We start from the raw sequence: 20,127 nt of genomic DNA on the forward strand, positions 1-20,127 counted from the left end.
ACAGCCTTGGAAGGAGTACAGCTTGGGTTTACAAAAATGACACCTGAACTTCAGGGGGTAAGTTCAGAGGAGAGATTATATAAATTAGGCCTGTTTGCTCTAGAATCTAGAAGCCTTCAAAATATTAGCAGGAAAAAAAATAAATATCAACTATCTCTATTCGTTGAGGAATCTACAACCAGGAGGCATAGTCTGAGAATTCAGACAGTTCAGGAGAGATGTTAGAAAGCATTTCTACACACAAAGGGTGGTAGAGGTTTGGAATTTTCTTCCACAAACTGCGATGGATGCTGGATCAGTTAATGTTAAATCTGAGATAGATACATTTTCGTTCAGCAAAGAAGTTAAGGGATATGGGACAAAGGCAGGTGTGTGGAGTTAAACCATAGATCAGCCACTGAATGGTGGAACAGGATCAAGGGGCTGTACGGCCTACTCCTGTTCCTATATTCTACATAACTCTCCGCCTCGCGGGTATGCCACAGTGTCTCCAGCATCTGCACAAGTTACACCACCGATATTTTTTTTAATAGAGGTTAGCTGAAAGCATGGGGCTTATGTAATATTTACTTGTTTGTATTCTTGGAATAGCCTAGATATTAGAATGTGTAATATTGACAAAGTAGAATCTGTATGTATGTAGATATAAATGAGGAGATCTACACCATATATTCTTAATGCTTGAAGCTAGTTTATTTACTGCGTAGCTCCGTGAATGTTTTATTCAGTGAGCTGTTTTCTGCCCCCACCCCCGGTCTAATGTCGCAGCTCTGGGTCACTGCCTGGTTTGCCAAGTGTTTGCACAACCTCGAGGTATTTTTTTTCCGCTTGGAAATGTTTGGCTGTTCAAGCTCATTGAGCAAAACAGCAACGACCAGGTAACAATCCCGTCGACTGTCTGATTTAAAATAAAAATCAATGAAGGCGCTCCAGAAAATTTCACCGGAGTCGGAGGGGAGTCAAGATATTCTGAAACTGCAGCCGCCCGTATCAGAGGCTGGGCCGCTCAGTTTTTATAAATGATAATAGGTATCTGCCGGTTAATGATCTAACAGCTCAGTGTTGATTCAGTTAGTGATAGCTACCCGGCTACCACCTAACAGGGACTCAACAACTTTTTCAAAAATACACAGCCAGGGTGGACAGCCAGTGACTGAAGTGTCTGCTTTACTGGAAGTGCTCGATCTACACAAACAGGGGAGACTTGGAAATGCCACAACCTTAACCCACGGCCCTGCAGAGGTACAGGAACACCCAGTCGCTTTAAACAAAACCAAACCATGTTCTGGTTGTACAGGCTGCTGCAGGAGATGTCCCAGTCTGAGCTGTTTAATGAGATTACAGTTAAAATGACAGAGAGTCTATCCCTCATTTTGCAGTGGTCTCTTCCCCCAGCCGTTTTGTTCCGTGATCCAAATGCCACGGTTTCAGTTTCGGTTTTTGTCATTCCCAATGGCGGCTGCTTTACCTCCCGAGTGGTTGGAAGAGGAGTTAACGTGCCCCGTCTGCCTCCAAATCTACACCGACCCGGTGATACTGAACTGTAAGCACAGCTTCTGCCGAACTTGTATTGAGGAGTCCTGGAGAGAGCCAGAATCTGGCACTTATTCCTGCCCAGAATGCAGAGCAAATTACAGAGAGAGGCCTGCTCTGAAAAGGAATTTCAAACTGGCAAACATAGCTCTGAAATACCAGGCAGTGAATGGAACCCCAGTAGCTTTACCCTGTAACTACTGCAGTAAGAAAAAACTAACAGCTGTCAAAACCTGCCTGAAATGTGAGGCCTCCATGTGCTCCAAACATCTCAAACATCACAGAGAGAACGCTGTCTTTAAAAACCATCCCCTCATTGATCCCACTGCAGACATGTCTACATGGAAGTGCATAGAGCACAAGAAACTGTTGGAGATTTACTGTAAGGACGACAAAGTGTGCATCTGCTGTCTCTGCCCTGTCGTGGGGAAACACAAGAGCCATAATTGTGTCAGTATCGGTGAGGGGGAACAGGAACTGCGGGTATGTTTTATTGGTCTGAATTATCAAAGTCTTAATAACTCTGTCGCGGATTGGCCGCTGTGCCTAGTGATCCTAACCCTTGGGGTGACCCAGTGACCAAATCAGGCAAGCAGATATTAATTCCTGAAAATTGAACAATTGTTGCTAGCAGGAGTTAGTCCTTCCGCACCCCAACATTGAGCAGGAATTTCCTGCATGAAATTTCAAGGACCTGTCAAATCTTGTTTCAATACCTCGATTTCACACGTACCTGGGACGACCTTTCGCGTCTCATGATTTCTTTAACTCTGCGGTCGGAAGTTTTGACCTGGTAAAAGTAGCAATTTGCGTTTAAGTAGCGCCTTCCCCCCGAGCTGTAATTAAACAAGGCACTGACAGCGCTGCACTCCTCACTCGTAAATCGCCTACAAATCCTGTGTTCAAGAGGAGCTGTTGATTGCTAGGTCGGTACCAAGACAAATACGTTTTTGCAGCTCTGCTTATCCAATAGTTTTGGTATTATTTCCCGTGGTGGTATCCCTTCATTTATCACATTACAAGCACTGTCTCAATTTGTTCCAAATTAGACCACACGCATCCCATCAGCACTTGAACATTTCCATGACAAAACAAAACTAAGTGTTCGCTACCATTGTTTTCCCTGGGTGGGGGCGTCCAGAACTAGAGGCCATAGGTTTAGGGTCAGAGGGGAAAAATTTGAAAGAGAGCTAAGGGACAACTTTTTCTCGTATGGAATGAGCTGCCTGGGGAAGTGGTGGATGCTGGTACAATTACAACATTTAAAAGGCATCTGGATGGGTATATGAATACAAAGGGTTTAGAGGGATATGGGCCAAGCACTGGCAAATGGGACTAGATTAGGTTAGGATATCTGGTCAGCATAGACGAGTTGGACAGAAGGGTCTGTTCCCATGCTGTACATCTCTGTGACATCTTTCCTGTTGTCACCAGGGCAGGGGGAGAAGGTTCTGAGCATGAACTGGTTTGTGTTCTCTAGCTGGACCTTTCTGCGGTCCAGGTGATCCTTTTCCTGTAGTAGCAGTCACAGCCATCCACAGTTAAGAAGAATGATGTAAGTATGGAAGTCAGCAGAGATCCATAATATAGTTGAACAAATTACAATTGAGACAGGAGCAGGTATTTGAGTGAGCTTCAAATTATATGGGTCCCCAGGCTGAGATGAGATGTATCCCAACCTGCTGTGGGAAGTAAGGGAGATGATCTAGGGGTCTCGACATTCATTTTCAAATCCTCTCTGGCTCGGGCAGATGTGCCAGAGGACAAGAAGACAGTTAGTGTTTCCAAAGTGAGTGGTAGAGATACACCAGCAAACCGCAGGCCAGTAAGTCTAATTTCAGTGTTAGGGAAACCTTTGGAAAAAATAATTGAGGGACAGAGTTAATCTCCACTTGGAGAGGCAAGGATTAATCAATGATAGTCAGCATGACTATGTCAGGGGAAGATCATATCTGACAGATTTGATTGAGTTTTTCAAGTGTCTAATTGTAGATGAGGGTAATGTAACGAATATAGGCTTCAATAAGGCTTTTGATACTGTCTCACAAAGGAGCCTGGCCCATTGGATCCAAGGCAATTTAGCAAATTGGATCCAAAATTGGCTTAAAGGCAGAGAGTGGAGGGGATAGTCAGAGGTTGTTTTTATGACTGGAAGTTTGTGTCCAGTGTCATGCCACAGGCTTTGGTGCTGCGCCCCTTTCTGTTGTAGAGTACATTAATGATCTAAATATAGATGTAGGAAGTTTGATCAGCAAGTTCACAAATAACAAAGAAAAATGATGCTGTGGTAAATAATGAAGAAAGCCTGAGACTGCAGGATGTTATGATGGGCTGGTCAGCTGGACAAATGGAATTTAATCCTGAAAAGTGTGAGGTGATGCATTTTGGGAGGTTGAACACACAAATTAATACACAATGAATGGTTGAATGTACTGTACTGTAAGGAGTACAGAGGATCGGAGGGACCTTGGTGTGGATGACCACAGATATTTGAAGGCAATTGGACAGGAGGATAAAGTGGTTAAGAAGGCATATAGAATATTTGCACTTATTAGTTGAAGCATTAAACACAACAGCAGGGAAGTTATGATGGAGCTGTATAAAATGTTAGTTAGACCAGGATTGGAGTACTTTGTGATTTCTGGAAAGTTGTGATTGTATTTAGAGAGGGTTCACAGGAGTTCACCAGACGTTGTCTGGACTGGAGTCTTTCAGCTATGAAGAGGCTAGATAGACTGGAGTTGTATTGCTTAGAGCAGAGAAGACTGACAGAGGACGTGATCGAAGTGTTCAAAATTATGAGGGGCAAAGATAGAGTACATAGGAATAAACCATTCTGCTTAACAGAGGCATCCATAACTAGGGGCCGAGATTTAAGGGAAGTGCAGGAGTTTGGAGGGGTTTTAAGGATAACCTTTTTCCCCAGAAGGTTATAGGTCTCTGAAAATCACTGCCTGAAAGTGTGGTCATGGCAGGGACCATTACAACTTATAAGAAGTATTTAGCTGAACACTTGAAGTACCAGAGCACAACAGGACTACGTTCCACATGATGGAATAAGAGTCTTGATAGGTGCTTCATGTCCGAAATGACACAATTGGCCAAAGGGCCTCTTTCCCTGCTGCGACCCTATGACCCTGAGAACAATGGCATTCATTTTTCTTTAGAAGGCCAAATGCTTATTCTCCAGCCTATTAAATCTGTTCCCCCAAAAATGGTGAAGTAGATTTTTCAAAGGTGTCTGATCTGGCAAACTTCTTTCTTCCCAAATCCCTCAGCCAAAGGTGCAATGTTCCTTGCTGGCCAAAGGTAAATTCAAGCAGACTTTATAAGCTATGCATCCTACTAGGAACATCATCATTTATTTAACACGTTGCTTCCAATATTCCAGCAGCTTCTGAGCGATCATATTCCCCAAGGTACTCAATCGTCATATGTGTTCCTTGTGACTTGCCAATTACATCACTAACAAAATACTTAAATAAGTCCTTTATAAACATGAATACCACAGATGCAGAAAAAAAACTGAAAAAATATTTTAAAGCTATTAGTAGCTATTAGTTGCTTGTGCTAGGATCCTGATTTCATGCTAGGGGTTGCTATTGACCAGACACTGACTTGGAGCAGCCATGCATATACTGTAGCTCCTAAAGCAACTCAGAAGCTGGGAATTCTAAGGTTGGTATTTCACCTCCTGGTTCCATAAAGTCTGCCCACCCTCTACAAGGCACAGCGAGAAGTGTGATTGAATACTATCCACGTTCCTGGATGATTATCACTCCGACAATACTCAGGAAGCTCAACACCAGCCTGGAGAAAGCAGTTGGTTCGATTGGCACTCCATCCACTGCATTCAGAATTCACTCCCTCTGTCAATGCGGGTAGTGGCACTTTTGTTTACCCTCGACAACAAGGTTGTCTAACCTTTTTGCATGAGGTTAAGGTGGTCCATTTCAGTTTCTCTGTCACTTAGAGTCATAGAGCCATAGAGATGTACAGCATGGAAACAGACCCTTCGGTCCAACCGTCCATGCTGACCAGATATCCCAACCCAATCTAGTCCCACCTGCCAGCACCCGGCCCACATCCCTCCAAACCCTTCCTATTCATATACTCATCCAAATGCCTCTTAAATGTTGCAATTGTACCAGCCTCCACCACATCCTCTGGCAGCTCATTCCATTTATCCTATCCATAACCCTCATAATTTTGTAAACATCTGTAAGGTCACCCCTCAGCCTTCGACGCTCCAGGGAAAACAGCCCCAGCCTGTTCAGCCTCTCCCTGTAGCTCAGATCCTCCAACCCTGGCAACATCCTTGTAAATCTTTTCTGAACCCTTTCAAGTTTCACAACATCTTTCCGATAGGAAGGAGACCAGAATTGCACGAAATATTCCAACAGTGGCCTAACCAATGTCCTGTACAGCTGCAACATGACCTCCCAACTCCTGTACTCAATACTCTGACCAATAAAGGAAAGCATACCAAATGCCGTCTTCACTATCCTATCTACCTGCGACTCCACTTTCAAGGAGCTAAGGACCTGCACTCCAAGGTCTCTTTGTTCAGCAACACTCCCTAGGACCTTACCATTAAGTGTATAAGTCCTTCTAAGATTTGCTTTCCCAAAATGCAGCACCTCGCATTTAACTCAATTAAACTCCATCTGCCACTTCTCAGCCCATTGGCCCATCTGGTCCAGATCCTGTTGTAATCTGAGGTAACCTTCTTTGCTGTCCACTACACCTCCAATGTTAGTGTCATCTGTAAACTTACTAACTGTACCTCTTATGCTCGCATCCAAATCATTTATGTAAATGACAAAAAGTATAGGGCCCAGCACCGATCCTTGTGGCACTCCACTGGTCACAGGCCTCCAGTCTGAAAAACAACCCTCTACCACCACCCTCTGTCTTCTACCTTTGAGCCAGTTCAATATCCAAATGGCTAGTTCTCCCTGTATTCCATTAGATCTAACCTTGCTAATCAGTCTCCCATGGGGAACCTTGTCGAACGCCTTACTGAAGTCCATATAAATCACATCTACTGCTCTTCCCTCATCAATCTTCTTTGTTACTTCTTCAAAAAACTCAATCAAGTTTGTGAGACATGATTTCCCACACACAAAGCCATGTTGACTATCCCGAATCAGTCCTTGCCTTTCCAAATACATGTACATCTTGTCCCTCAGGATTCCCTCCAACAACTTGCCCACCACTGAGGTCAGGCTCACGGGTCTATAGTTCCCTGGCTTGTCTTTACCGCCCTTCTTTAACAGTGGCACCACGTTTGCCAACCTCCAGTCTTCCGGCATCTCACCTGTGACTATCGATGATACAAGTATCTCAGCAAGAGGCCCAGCAACCACAGAGTTCTCGGATACACCTGATCAGGTCCTGGGGATTTATCCGCCTTTAACCGTTTCAAGACATCCAGCACTTCCTCCTATGTAATTTGGACATTTTGCAAGATGTCACCATCTATTTCCCTACGGTCTATGGCTTCCATACCCTTTTCCACAGTAAATACTGATGCAAAATATTCATTTAGTATCTCCCCCATTTTTTGTGGCACCATACCAATGCCACCTTGCTGATCTTTGAGGGGCCCTATTCTCTCCCTAGTTACCCTTTTGTCCTTAATTTGTAAAACCCCTTTGGATTCACCTTAATTCTATTTGCCAAAGCTATCTCATGTCCCCGTTTTGCCCTCCTGATTTCCCTCTTAAGTATACTCCTACTTTCTTTGTACTCTTCTAAGGATTCACTCGATCTATCCTGTCTATACCTGTCATATGCTTCCTTCTTTTTCTTAATCAAACCCTCAATTTCTTTAGTCATCCAGCATTCCCTATACCTACCAGCCTTCCCTTTCACCCTGACAGGAATATACTTTCTCTGGATTCTTGTTATCTTATTTCTGAAGGCTTCCCATTTTCCAGCCGTCCCTTTACCTGTGAACATCTGCCTCCAATCAGCTTTCAAAAGTTCTTGCCTAACACCGTCACAATTGGCCTTTCTCCAATTTAGAACTTTGGTGGCTGGCGTTTTAAATGTAAAATGTAAAGATAGCGTTTGGCACAACTGCAAAATTGCCACTAAAAAAGTGCCAGCAGCAGAGCAAACTAATAGCAGAGTATGTGACCCAATGGTATAGGTAATGGCTGGAGCCAGCACCATGTTCAGGTAACCCCTGTGTGTCCGTCAGACACAACAGGACCTTTAGTACGTATCTGCACATGTGTGGATGACATCAGCACCCACCCAAGCACATATTGGTGAGCTCTACAGAACATGTGCATGCATGGATGAAGATATGTCAGCAGTGGTGGTGAGCTGGTGATTTTGGGATAAATGTTAGCACTAATTGGACAGATTTACCTGCCCTATGTTTAAATTGAAAACCAAACCGCGTTTGTTAAATCAGTCACAACTCAATAGCAATCAATGTTGTTTAGTTCCTCCAGTTAGCATTTTTATGATCCCAAGCTTCAGTCAGGTTAGTTCAGCTTCCTCACTTTGTAACATTCTGACAGAGTGCAGTGAGAAAAATGTCTGATAGTATCGGGAGAAAGAATCAAGATAACCAGAACCCTTCTGAATTTATTTCTGCCTTGCCGTGTTAATATATGGACAATGTCCTCTTTGTGACAGATAGTTGCCAATCTGTCAGTTTACGTGATGAAGCACTGTAATGCTGTTTGTGCACATGCCTGATTAGCGTGCCACCCAGCTATAGATGGTATTGATGATAAACACTGACAAGTAAGAAAACCTTATTTTTTTGCGTTTTTGGGAAAGAAACAAACCTAAAGAAAGAGAGATGAGGTCCCAAGTTCTGATCACCACCTACCAGTGAAGCTGGATCAAGGTAAGAAGTTGGGTCGAAACAAATTAGACCTTGGTTTGCCTCTGGTGGTCATCATCGGAGTTGGCTTCAGCAGAATTCACCTGCTAGTGAGGGTCAGAAGAGGGTTGCCTTTCCGCCTGGGATATCCTGCTCAGTCAGCTTTTATGTGGATAAGTTCTTGCGGAGTCTGAAGGAAAGGAGGATGATTATGTGTTGGCTCACACACACTCTTCCACTCCCCCACACGCTCACCCATTCCCTCTCCCACATAATTACTTTCACACCTTCTCCCTCTCTTGGTCACTGATCCCACATTCTCCCTTTGTCAACCACTTACACGACACTCTCTCCCTGTCTCTCACTCACTCACGTAAACATCCCATGCTAACTCTCTACAATACTCTCCCTCTCCCAAATTCTCCCTGGGGTTTACCATTGACCAGAAACCAAACTGGACCGGCCATATCACTACTGTTGCTACAACAGCAGGTCAGAGACTAGGGATTCTATGGCCAGTAGCTCACCTGCTTTCTCCTCAAATTTTGTCCACCATCTAGAAGGCACAAATCAGAAGTATGATTGAATATTGGCCACTTACCCAGATGAGTATAACTCCAACAACATCTAAGAAGCTTGACACCATCTAGGACGAAGCACTTGACTTGACCCATCAACATTCACTTCCTTGAGCACCATGAACAACAGCAACAATGTGTGCTATCTTCAGCATACATTATAGTAACTCACGAAGGCTCTTCTGACAGCACCTTCCAAAACCCCTAACCCCCACCAACTAGTACAACAAATACATGGGAACACCATCTGTAAGTTCCCATCCAAGTCACACACCACCTTGACTTGGAATTGTATTATTGTCCTTTAGTGTGACTGGATCAAAATTCTGGAACTCCCTCTTTAACAGAGACACCCCATGGACTGCGGTGGTTCAAGAATGTAGCTCGCCATCACCTTCTCTGGAGAAATTAGGAATGGAAATAAATCCTGACTTAGTTATCGACAGCCAAATACCTTGAATGATTTTTTAAAAGTTCATGAAATGTAAATTGTTCCCGGGGTTTTATTCCTCAGTGATGACCAGCTCGTGAACTATCAGAAGATTAACAGTTATTTTTTGGGTTGTAATGAATTTGACCAGAATTGTAGTGGTCAGAGTCACCATCTTGCTGATGAGAGCTATCATTTTGTGATGACATAGTTAACATTGTATGGAACTGCTGCTTCTTTCAAATCTTATCTCTTCAATTTTCATCTCTCCATAACTCAATATGCATCTCATTACTGCTTTGTCTATTGGTTTAATTATATCTCTAGTTGGCTACACCATTTTGCTTCCTCAATTTGTTTGTCTTCACTTCTCTCATTCTCTCTCTCTCTCACTAATTCTTTCTCTCTCTATCTCTCTCTCTCACTTCATCTGTCTTACTTGGCTGCCTCTGTGTCTGCCATTCAGTATCACTGATATCTTTTTCTGTTTAGAATCTCTCCTTCTGTTTCAGTTGCCACATGGAAGTAACTGTTTGATTTATTTCAAGGACCACTTGCAGCAGCAAATCGAAAAAGTCCGAACAAATACAACCTCAATCCAAGCTGCCCTTGACCATCTCCAAACACAGAAGGAAAGTACCCAGGTTAGTTTGAATGACACAAGAACTGATACCTTCCCCTGGAATGCTTAACATGATTATCATCATCACCAAAACCGACAAGGCATGTTTCGTTCACATTGGCTTATGTTTAGTTAGCTGAAAATGTGTTGCTGGAACAGCGCAGCAGGTCAGGCAGCATCCAGGGAACAGGAGAATCGACGTTTCAGGCATAAGCCCTTCTTCAGGAATGAGGAAAGTGTGTCCAGCAGGCTAAGATAAAAGGTAGGGAGGAGGGACTTGGGGGAGGGGTGTTGGAAATGCGATAGATGGAAAGAGGTCAAGGTGAGGGTGATAGGTCAGACTGGGGTGGGGGCGGAGAGGTCAGGAAGAAGATTGCAGGTTAGGAAGGCAGTGCTGAGTTTGATGGATTTGACTGAGCGAAACGTCGATTCTCCTGTTCCCTGGATGCTGCCTGACCTGCTGCGCTGTTCCAGCAACACATTTTCAGCTCTGATCTCCAGCATCAGCAGACCTCACTTTCTCCTTATGTTTAGTTAGGACTTGCTGATTATCAAATGAGAGTTTTCAGTTCTAGGACTTTGTACCAAGTGTCACTGTCCGGCACTTCTTTGTTGGATATGAGTTATTTTAAATTTCAAGATAGGTAATGCATTGTCAAGTGCAAAGACAAAGTTAAACTCAATCTCCACAGTTCCACCAAATATTTTTGGGTCAGATAGAACATTGATTCGGTGGAGAGTAAAATTTCCCATCCTCGAGCACTGTTGGATCTAATATAACACAAGTCACACAGGGAGTTAAACTTGTGAGTGGCACCAGAATTGTTTGTCTTGAAAATTGCAGGGAGTTTGATTTAAAAAGTGAAAGCTGTAAAATTGATAAGTCAAATTTCTGCAAGAGAAAATTAATTAGTGGAAACATGGACAATCAAACCATACATTTCAATGATCCTTTGACACTTCTCAAAATAGTTAATGAGGTAGTTTGGTGATGGAAATCTCCCATCTGTGGTTACAGCAGTCTGTTGTGTGGCTGCTTGTACTGGGGAATGGTTCATGTTAAAGAGAATCCTATTTCATTGATGCAGTATTAAAAGCATCCGTATACAGTTTAATAGAATGCATAACAATGGTAATGTGGATATGAGAAAGAGGTAAGCTGGGAACTCAAACTGCCCAGGTATTCTGAACATTGGTTACAGGAGTACTGTACATGGAATGAGGAAAATTGCATAAGTTAAAAAGCAGTGTCTGAATATTTCTATAAAGTAAAACGCAAAAACATGTTCAGGTGATGGAAAGTTTAATAAAAATGTACTTCTGAAGGATATGGCAGTGCATAGGTGGGACAAGCAAAGTTTCAGCCATCTCTTAATGAAAATGTACATATCAGATTATCCAGCACTGTTGCCTGTAGATGCCCTGTGACACTTGAGAGAAGGGGCAATTTTTATTGCTACTGGAGAAGCAATGCAGATGATCAAGTGTCCTGCTAGGCTTCTGGGCAAGATGGTATAATAAAAGGGACAGAAATCACAGGGCCTAGTCCTTAACCAGAACATAGAGAGACCCTTAGAGCCCAGGTCACACCACTCCCTATCACTGTAGTCTCCCTCTCCTTCCTCCACCCCAGCACATTGGGAGGCTGAGCCTTCCTACAGACACCTACACCATCATGCCTGTGTGGTTTCTGTGGTAGAAGCCTGAAGTGGGTTCTGATGGAAATTGTACACTTTCTACATCCTCTCTGCTCCCAGCCTGCCTTCTCCTTTCCCTCCTGCAGGAAGATAAACCTGGCAATGGGCACTGCTGATGCCTCTGATTGCCTTGCTGATCATTACAATCAGAGAATTGACAATGGGGTTTTACATGACTGCAACAGGTTCATAACTCTCATCCCTCATGTTAGCAAAGATTTTTATTTCTCTATTTTTGGAGGGATTAACACCCTGTGCAATGCTATAAATGCACATGTAAAAGTTGTCTCACTGCTACTGTTCACTTGAATTTAGCTAAACTTTGGAGCAAATAAATGCATCTGGCTCCAGTTGGATTGAGGTCCAACATGAGGGACAGGGGTATGTTGCAGTGATGCTGCCCCTGCTGGCTGGGATAACTTGTAGGAGCCCTGCATTGCTTCTCTTTGTGCAGTTTAAACAGAATCAGGCCCATGATTGGATAGTGCCAGACTTGCACAGAGTTGTGGACAATCCCATCAGACCTTGTACCATCAGAGGTTGTCAGCTGTCCATTATCAGCAGCTGCTGCCAAGGCCTGTCCAGAGGATCGACAGCAGATCCATGGAGTGAGGTGAGTGAGGCAGGATGGACAGGGCAGAGAGAGTGGAGAAGGAGTCAAGGACAAAGGGTTGGCTCCAGCTCTCCACCTCTCCCCCCTCCAACCCCCATCATCATCACCGCCACCTTGCTTGTTTGGACAGCATAAACCCTTGTGTATTCAATGATAATTGGGCTTTAAGCAGTTTATGAGCCTTGCTGGTATCCTGCTGCCAGTGAATAGGATTCCTGCACTGGGACTTAACTGGAGACTGTTTTCCCAATGCTAAGAATTGCAGGTGGGTACACCTGCTCAGCAACTACCCCCAACATGCCACTCCTGGCAGGCTCCTCTAAATTCAGCCCAAAGAGACACCCACTGCAAAATTTGGTATCCGCAATTTCTTCTCCGATTCACAAACTTGTTTGATTGCAGTACATGTAAGGAACATGCTCTCGTAAGCACAGTCTGGATAATGTTTATGCACAAATTCAGTCAGAAACGTTACGTGCTGTCAAGTGACCTATGGTGTATTTCCACTCCATAGACTCTGATCAGAGAAACCAAGCTCCAGATTCAGGAGAAGTGTAACGCAGTGCGGAAGTATTTTGAGAATGAAGAGAAAGAAGCATGTAAATATCTCGACAGGGTTCAGAGGCATGTGACTGGGGAAATTGATGCACGGATACTTGAACTGGAAAACAAAATGGAAGACTTTGAGAAGAATTTGTCTGATTTCAGTGACCTTTTAACCAAGAATGAAAAGCTGATTTTTATACAGGTAATGTGGTCTACGTTACTGCCTTTTCTATTGAGCAGATTATTTTAAAACACTGAATGGTGGGGACAGTGATGGAGTGAATGTCACTATTCTAGCATTCCAGGGGCTCAGGGGATATGAGTTCAAATCTCAGCATGGTTGCTGGTGGAATTTAAATTCAGTTGATTGAAAAAAGAATTCAGGATTTGAAATCTTGTCTCAGGAATGATGCCCATGATGCGATCAATGATGATTGTAAAAGCTCATCTGGTTCACTAGTGTGGGAAGGAAATCTGCCATCCCTGACCTGCGTGTGACTGTGCTTGGCTCTTAACTGCCCTCTGAAATGGCTGGGCCTGCCATTTAGTTCAAGGGCAATTAGGGATGAGAAGCAGATGTTGGCCTTGCTAATGATGCCAACATGACACCAATAAATAAAGGAAAAGCAGGGGATTCTTAATCCTTTTTTTAAAAGCCAATGTCTGAAATGAAGAAGAAACGGGCGGCACGGTGGCACAGTGGTTAGCACTGCTGCCTCACAGCGTCAGATATCTGGGTTCAATTCCCGCCTCAGGCTGTGTGGAGTTTTCACATTCTCCCCGTGTCTTCTCCGGGTGCTCCAGTTTCCTCCCACAGTCCAAAAATGTGCAGGTTTGGTGAATTGGCCATGCTAAATTGACCGTAGTGTTAGATGAAGGGGTAAAGGTAGGGGCATGGGTCTGGGTGGGTTGCTCTTCGGAGGGTCGGTGTGGACTTGTTGGGCCAAAGGGCCTGTTTCCACGCTGTAAGTAATCTAATCTAAATGTTCCATGTTGTAGGAGGGTAGGGATTGGGATGGGGAGATATGAGTCATGTGGTTTGAGTATTGGAGAAGAGAGAGGAGGTGTTGAGGTTTTTGAGAATTAGAGAGGGGCCACTAAATCTAATATGGTCTGTTGTTAGACTAAGCATTGCCCAACAATGGCACCATGTCATGTCTGAATCTCACCATAGCTTGCCATGTTGTATGAGCTCACTGGACTGTTTGTAACTTTGCTGCACCATCCTCATTTGAGATTGGGATCATCAGGGCCAGCTTGTCCAGCATAGTTGAGAAAAAAAAATCTAAAGAGATGAGTGTCTTCTCTTTAACAAGATATCCCTTGTTACTAAGAATATGATGGTAAGTCTATCTCTTTGAGGTCCAGAGTCGTTCTCCCATCCAGGCCTTCAAAAGTGTTGGGTAGAGCTTAATGCACTCCTCAGCATTTAACCCTTACAGAACCAAAACATTTTATACAACAACTTCGTTACTGAGAACTTGTGGAGTTTGGGAGTCGTGGGACAGAGCTTTGGTTTGCAGATCAGTGGGGACATCAAGAAATGGTTTATAACTTCAACAACGACAACTTATATTGTGAAGTCTTATAAAGAATGACACTGAGCCACGTAAGGAGACATTAGGTCAGATGACCAGAAATGTGGTCAGAAGGTAGGTTTTAAGGACAGTTTTAAAAGAGTAAAGCAAGTTGAGAGGCGGAGAGGTATAGATAGGATTTTCCACAGCATGGGGCCTTGGCAACCACCAATGATGGAGCACATAAAATTCAGGATGCACAAATTGCCAAAACTAAAGGAACACAGGGTGATGGGGCTGGAGGAGGTTACAGAGATAGGGGCTGGAGGAGGTTACAGAGATAGGGAGAGGTGTAGGGGCTAGAGGAGGTTACAGAGATAGGGAGAGGTGTAGGGGCTGGAGGAGGTTACAGAGATAGGGAGAGGTGTTGGGGCTGGAGGAGGTTACAGAGATAGGGAGAGGTGTAGGGGCTGGAGGAGGTTACAGAGATAGGGAGAGGTGTAGGGGCTGGAGGAGGTTACAGAGATAGGGAGAGGTGTAGGGGCTGGAGGAGGTTACAGAGATAGAGAGCAATAAGGTCCTTGAGAGATATGAAAACAAGGATGAGAATTTTAAAATTATCACCTTGTTTGAGCAGGAGTCAGTGTTGGTCAGTGAGCGCAGGGACTGGTGGGGCAATGGAACCAGCTGCAAGTTATGAGCTTAAGAATGGCCTCTTGTTTACGGAAAATAAAATGTAGAAGACTAACTGGGAATGTATCCCCTCTGGAAGGGGAATACAAAGCAAGAGGTATGATTTCACAGATTGAAATGCTAACCTAAATTATTTTAGCAAACAATACCCAAGATAATTTTTTGTGGGAAAAATATGAATGACCTCCTCCAGAAGGTTACAAACACAAAACCAATGTATTGTTTAAAAAGCAATACAAAAGCTGACCTGAGGAAAAATATAATAAGAGAAATAAGAAAAAGTGAACTTGCACCTTTTAGTGACTTTCTTGACGTTAAAACACTCCAAAGTACTTTCAGGCAAGAAGCACTTTTGAAGTGTATTTGTAATTGGATTGGAATGTAGAAAATATGGTGGCTGATTTGTGCATAGCTGGCTGCAGTGTGACAGAGATCAGATTATCTCACTTACTGATGTTGATTGAAAGATAACTATTAACCAGGAGTCACTGTCCTGTTGACTTGCTGTCTAGTAGTTAGGTTCTTTAAGATTTGACCAGCTCGGTCAGTAGTAGTACTGCTGAACACTGCTTTGTCATAGACGTTAATACATAGACATCCACCCAGGATGCTTTTTATACCCTTGCCATCCTTGGTGCTTCCTTCAACTGGTGTTCAATATGGGGAGTTGCTGATTCATCAGGGCGGTTGGTGAGTGGAGGAAGGGTGGGGATTGCTTGGGTGGTAGTCAGCAGGAGGTTTTCTTACCCATATTTCACCTGACACTATGAGACTTTATGAAAACAATGTCAAGGACTGCCAGGCCATCTATACACCACTGTGCTGCCAGCAGTGCTGGGACTGTCATTTCAGTGGGACAGAACATACCCGAGGACTGTGGCGCTATCTATTAAAGAGACTTGAATTCACAACCTTGTAACAGACATGTCCTCCCAGTTGAGATAAAGCTTTCATTGGTGATTATGGAGAATTTTGGAATTTGATGTAAAGGATCAACCACACCAATAGCTCATGACTTGGCAACGCAGCTGAAGTTACTGTATTCCTAAACACAATCTTATCTCACATAAGGGTCCAATTCCAGCTTTGGGTGACTGTCTGTGTGGAGTTTGCACATTCTCCCCGTGTCTGCGTGGGTTTCCTCCGGGTGCCCGGTTTCCTCCCACAGTCCAAAGATGTGCAGGTCAGGTGAATTGGCCATGCTAAATTGCCCATAGTGTGAGGTGCATCAGTCAGAGGGAAATGGGTCTGGGTGGGTTATTCTTCGGAGGGTCAGTGTGGATTGGTTAGGCCAAAGGGCCTGTTTCCACACTGTAGGGAGTCTAATCTAAAAAAAAATGAAGGACCAGAAGTAGGCCATTCAACCCATCAAGTCTGCTGTGCCATTCAGTGAGGCAATGGCTGATCAGGTCATCCTCAACTCAAGGTACCATACATTCTGAACCCTTGTCTATTTTTTTCAGGCCTTGTTGACTCCTTAATTTCCAATCATTAGTCATGACAGTAGCAGAGAGGGAGTTCATGTATGGGTCAAAAATGTCTTTGTTGCTTGTTAATCGGATTCTGCTGTAATTGGTTCATATAGTTGTTTATGTTTCACAAACAGCAGGTAGCAATGGGATAAAGTTTACTTTATTTTCTGAGAGATCGACAAGAAATTATGATTAATTTTCTTATAGAATTTCAATTAATTTAGTTATGTATATTTTACAGTAATGCTTTTAATGCACAGGATGAATGTATATCTGATATGTTTATTACTTTTAGTGATTTTAAACATTAATCATTTTATCTCACTATTTCAGGGATTTAATTCAATGGCATTGAGGTAAGGGAAATTCACTTATAATTCACTAAAATTGATTCATTCTATATAAATCTTCACTGTGTAGACAACAAAATGATCACTTTGTTTTTAAATTTAGGCATTTTTGTTCTTTAATGTCCTACGTCATGTGTTAGTTTTTCTAAACAGAGCCATCAGCTTAGCTCAGTGGCCACATTCTGAATTCTGGATTGACTTAACGTTTTGTCAATGGGAAAGATGCAAAATAAATGGGAAATTTTTATTGTTGTTGAATCAGGTGATGGGAGTTAGCTCAATGTTCACATTTCAGCACAGTCCCTACAAAGTGCTGCATTGTTTATAAACTGTCCTTTAGATTAGATATTTAAATGAGCTGCCAATGAGATGGATATGAGAGTGCAATGGTTTGATATAAAGAGGACCAGTCGGTTTCTATCATGCTCTGGCTAATATTTGTCCCTAACCAACCTCATTAAATTGATTAAGTTGTGGTTTATCTGATCACTGTTAATAGGAGCTTGTTGTGTACAATTTGGCTGCTACAGTTTTCCATCTGACAATGCCAATTGCATCTCAAAAGTAATTTATTGGCTACAAGCTACAAGGAGGCATTAATACAATAAGCACAATCTAAATGCAAATTCTTTATTTCATTAACGAATAACTGAATATAAATCTCCTCTGATTATATAAAATATTCATTATAGTCTCTGTTAAGCAAATAGATTCTTTCTGAGGTGTTTTGAACGCCTGTTAAAATATTGGAACTTCCCGATTAGCAAACAGGATGTATGCTGGGAATCGCCATTTGTGCACTTGCTAACGTGCTGTTTTACTCACATTCATTGAAATGGAAATGATGGTGATTGTGCCATGGAGAATGTGGAACAGGAAATTCTGGCAGTCATCTGTAACTGTTCTGCATCTGGAAAATATCTGTGACTGTGATGAAGCAGTCACACTGTCAGATTTAGCTTTGCTGCTTCTCGCTATCTGCTGTGCCAATAAATAATTGTGCATAACTATAAATAGTCCATTAAATGAGAAACTGAGTGTGTATAAATGATCCATTAAATAAGTAACTGATTGTGAGTATAAATAATTCATAAACTGAGTAATTGAGTTTACATTCGGAACATTATCCATGGATCTGAGTGTATGCATAAGCACTCCATTTACTGAGCACCTGGAGAAATCTAAAATTCACCCCATTAAGCAAGACCATCAAACAGGAAATGGATGGTCATTTGGAACATTTCTCTCTGCTGAACACAGTACCATTTGACCCCTGAGTGTTTAGGGTTGCACCATTAACCCAGACATGAACGTGTGTTTAGTCATCTAGAGTGTGCACATCGTCACTTCATTAATCAAGTATCTTAATGTATGTTTGATTAGTCTTTTACAAATTTCAGACCTTCCCAATATTCTCTCTGTTTTTGTATTATATGTCATTTTGTAAGTGGTCCCCGTATCTTATGTCAGGAATGCACACTCTATATTCATTTTGAACCATTCAGTTACATAACCTGATGGTGTAGCAATAACTTCACAATGTGATTTGCACTGGAGGTTTGTATATTTGGCCTCATAAGTGCTTTTCCTGTATTGCAATTACCTGCCTTACTGGAGGTTAGAACCTGATTTCCAACTGATCCCTTGACTCTGTTTCCTGATGGTTTTGGTGAAGACACCAAAAGAATTTACCAGCTATTCTTTCACACGTGCCTTCAGGACTTTGCTGAAAAGAACTCCCAAAGGTCACTGGAGCAAAGACTGGACCTAGACATCCACTGAATGCCTTAGCTGAGTTTGGAAATGGCAACCATGGAAGGAGCAGCAGTGAGGAGATAGCGAGGACTGCAGATGCCGGAGAAGTCAGAGTCAATAAAGTGTGGCGCTGGAAAAAGCACAGCAGGTCAGGCAGCATCTGAGGAGCAGGAGAGTCAACATTTGGGCTTAACCCTTCATCAGTACTGATTGTCTTGCTCCTCAGATGCTGCCTGACCTGCTGTGCTTTTTCTGGGAGCAGCAATGATACTCCTGAGAGGGGCAGGAGGAGGGAATTGGAGATTGAAGCAGTGAAGTAGAAGATTTCATCTCCCACTTCCTCTTTCTTTCTCACTGCTAACCATTCCAAATTTGGGTCGGATCTTTTAAGAATAGTTCCTGTCTTGAATATGTCAGTTGAATATTTTAATATTTCAGTTCCAAGTTTGTTTGAGTAGTTGTATTGCAGATATTGGTGGAGCTCTGTTTTGAACTCCAGCCTTAGCTGCAGGTTGGCTTTTACTTTATTGTGGACCCTTACATTTAAAATGTGTCAGCTCATGACATCCGCCAGCCTGCCAATAATTGCAATTGAATCATTTTTCAGAAGAATTCCTCATATTCTCTTCAGTAGATATGCTTCATCTTTTTACATTGCACACTGAATGCATTTTAATGTCGCCTACACTTGTTCTTTAGAATAAAAGAAGCATCTGAACCACTAGCCCCACAGCCACCTCCACCTGATGTCAACAAAATAACAGCGGATAAGATCAACTGGGTACAGAAACAGTATGAAGCGGTCTCCCAGCTCGAGAGAGATCGCGACATAATGGCAACTGTGTGTAAGTACATCCCTGCTCATCTTGTGTACTGCACTGTGCCACTTATCTGCTTTGCATCGAGGCTTTCCTGTAAAAGTCTGGATGCATTTAAAATTGAGACAATTCACCTGACATAGTCCACTGCATTGAAGACCTCAGGGCCACTGCACCTCCATTCCAGTCTAGCTGTGAAACTGGCTACACTAGTAATGGGTTGCAATTGAAGCTAGGACCCGGCCTTTCTCTGAGGTTTCTACTGGGGCCTTTGCGGGAGAAGCCCAAACAGGTGTAGGATGTGGCATTGCCAAAGCTGGAGTTGGCCGGGGTCGGGGGGGCATTGGGTCATTGTGAGAAGTGGGAGTAGGCATCCAGCGGGAGCCATCTGGGCATCCAGGCCTGGCATTTCACTCGGAACTGAAGGTGTAAGAGGTTGACAGTTACTTTTCATTCCTTAACTAAGATCATAGAATCCCTACAGTGTGGAAACTGGCCCTTCAGCCCAATAACACCACACCGACCCTCCGAAGAGTAACCCACCCAGACCCATTCCCCTTCCCTATTAGCCTACATTTACCCTGATTAATGCCCCTAACCTACACATCCCTGGACACTACGGGCAGTTTAGCATGGCCAATTCACCTGACCTTTGG

At 43.1% G+C, this 20,127-nt stretch overlaps 1 protein-coding gene across 1 annotated transcript in view; it reads left to right on the forward strand.

Moving 5' to 3' along the window:
- Positions 1 to 658: 658 nt before the first annotated feature.
- Positions 659 to 20,127, forward strand: part of LOC122565288 (E3 ubiquitin/ISG15 ligase TRIM25-like) — a 28,244-nt gene continuing 8,775 nt past the window's right edge. The window contains exons 1-5 of the mRNA XM_043721085.2: positions 659 to 2,016; positions 9,937 to 10,032; positions 12,835 to 13,068; positions 16,882 to 16,904; positions 19,353 to 19,498. Of these exons, the coding sequence (XP_043577020.1) occupies positions 1,417 to 2,016; positions 9,937 to 10,032; positions 12,835 to 13,068; positions 16,882 to 16,904; positions 19,353 to 19,498 (1,099 nt within the window). The 5' untranslated portion in view covers positions 659 to 1,416. The remainder of the gene's footprint in view (positions 2,017 to 9,936; positions 10,033 to 12,834; positions 13,069 to 16,881; positions 16,905 to 19,352; positions 19,499 to 20,127) is intronic.

The sequence above is a fragment of the Chiloscyllium plagiosum genome, unplaced genomic scaffold, assembly GCF_037043375.1.
Source record: "Chiloscyllium plagiosum isolate Xiang-an unplaced genomic scaffold, Cpla_swu_hap1 HiC_scaffold_28, whole genome shotgun sequence".
Classification (NCBI taxonomy): Eukaryota; Metazoa; Chordata; class Chondrichthyes; order Orectolobiformes; family Hemiscylliidae; genus Chiloscyllium; species Chiloscyllium plagiosum.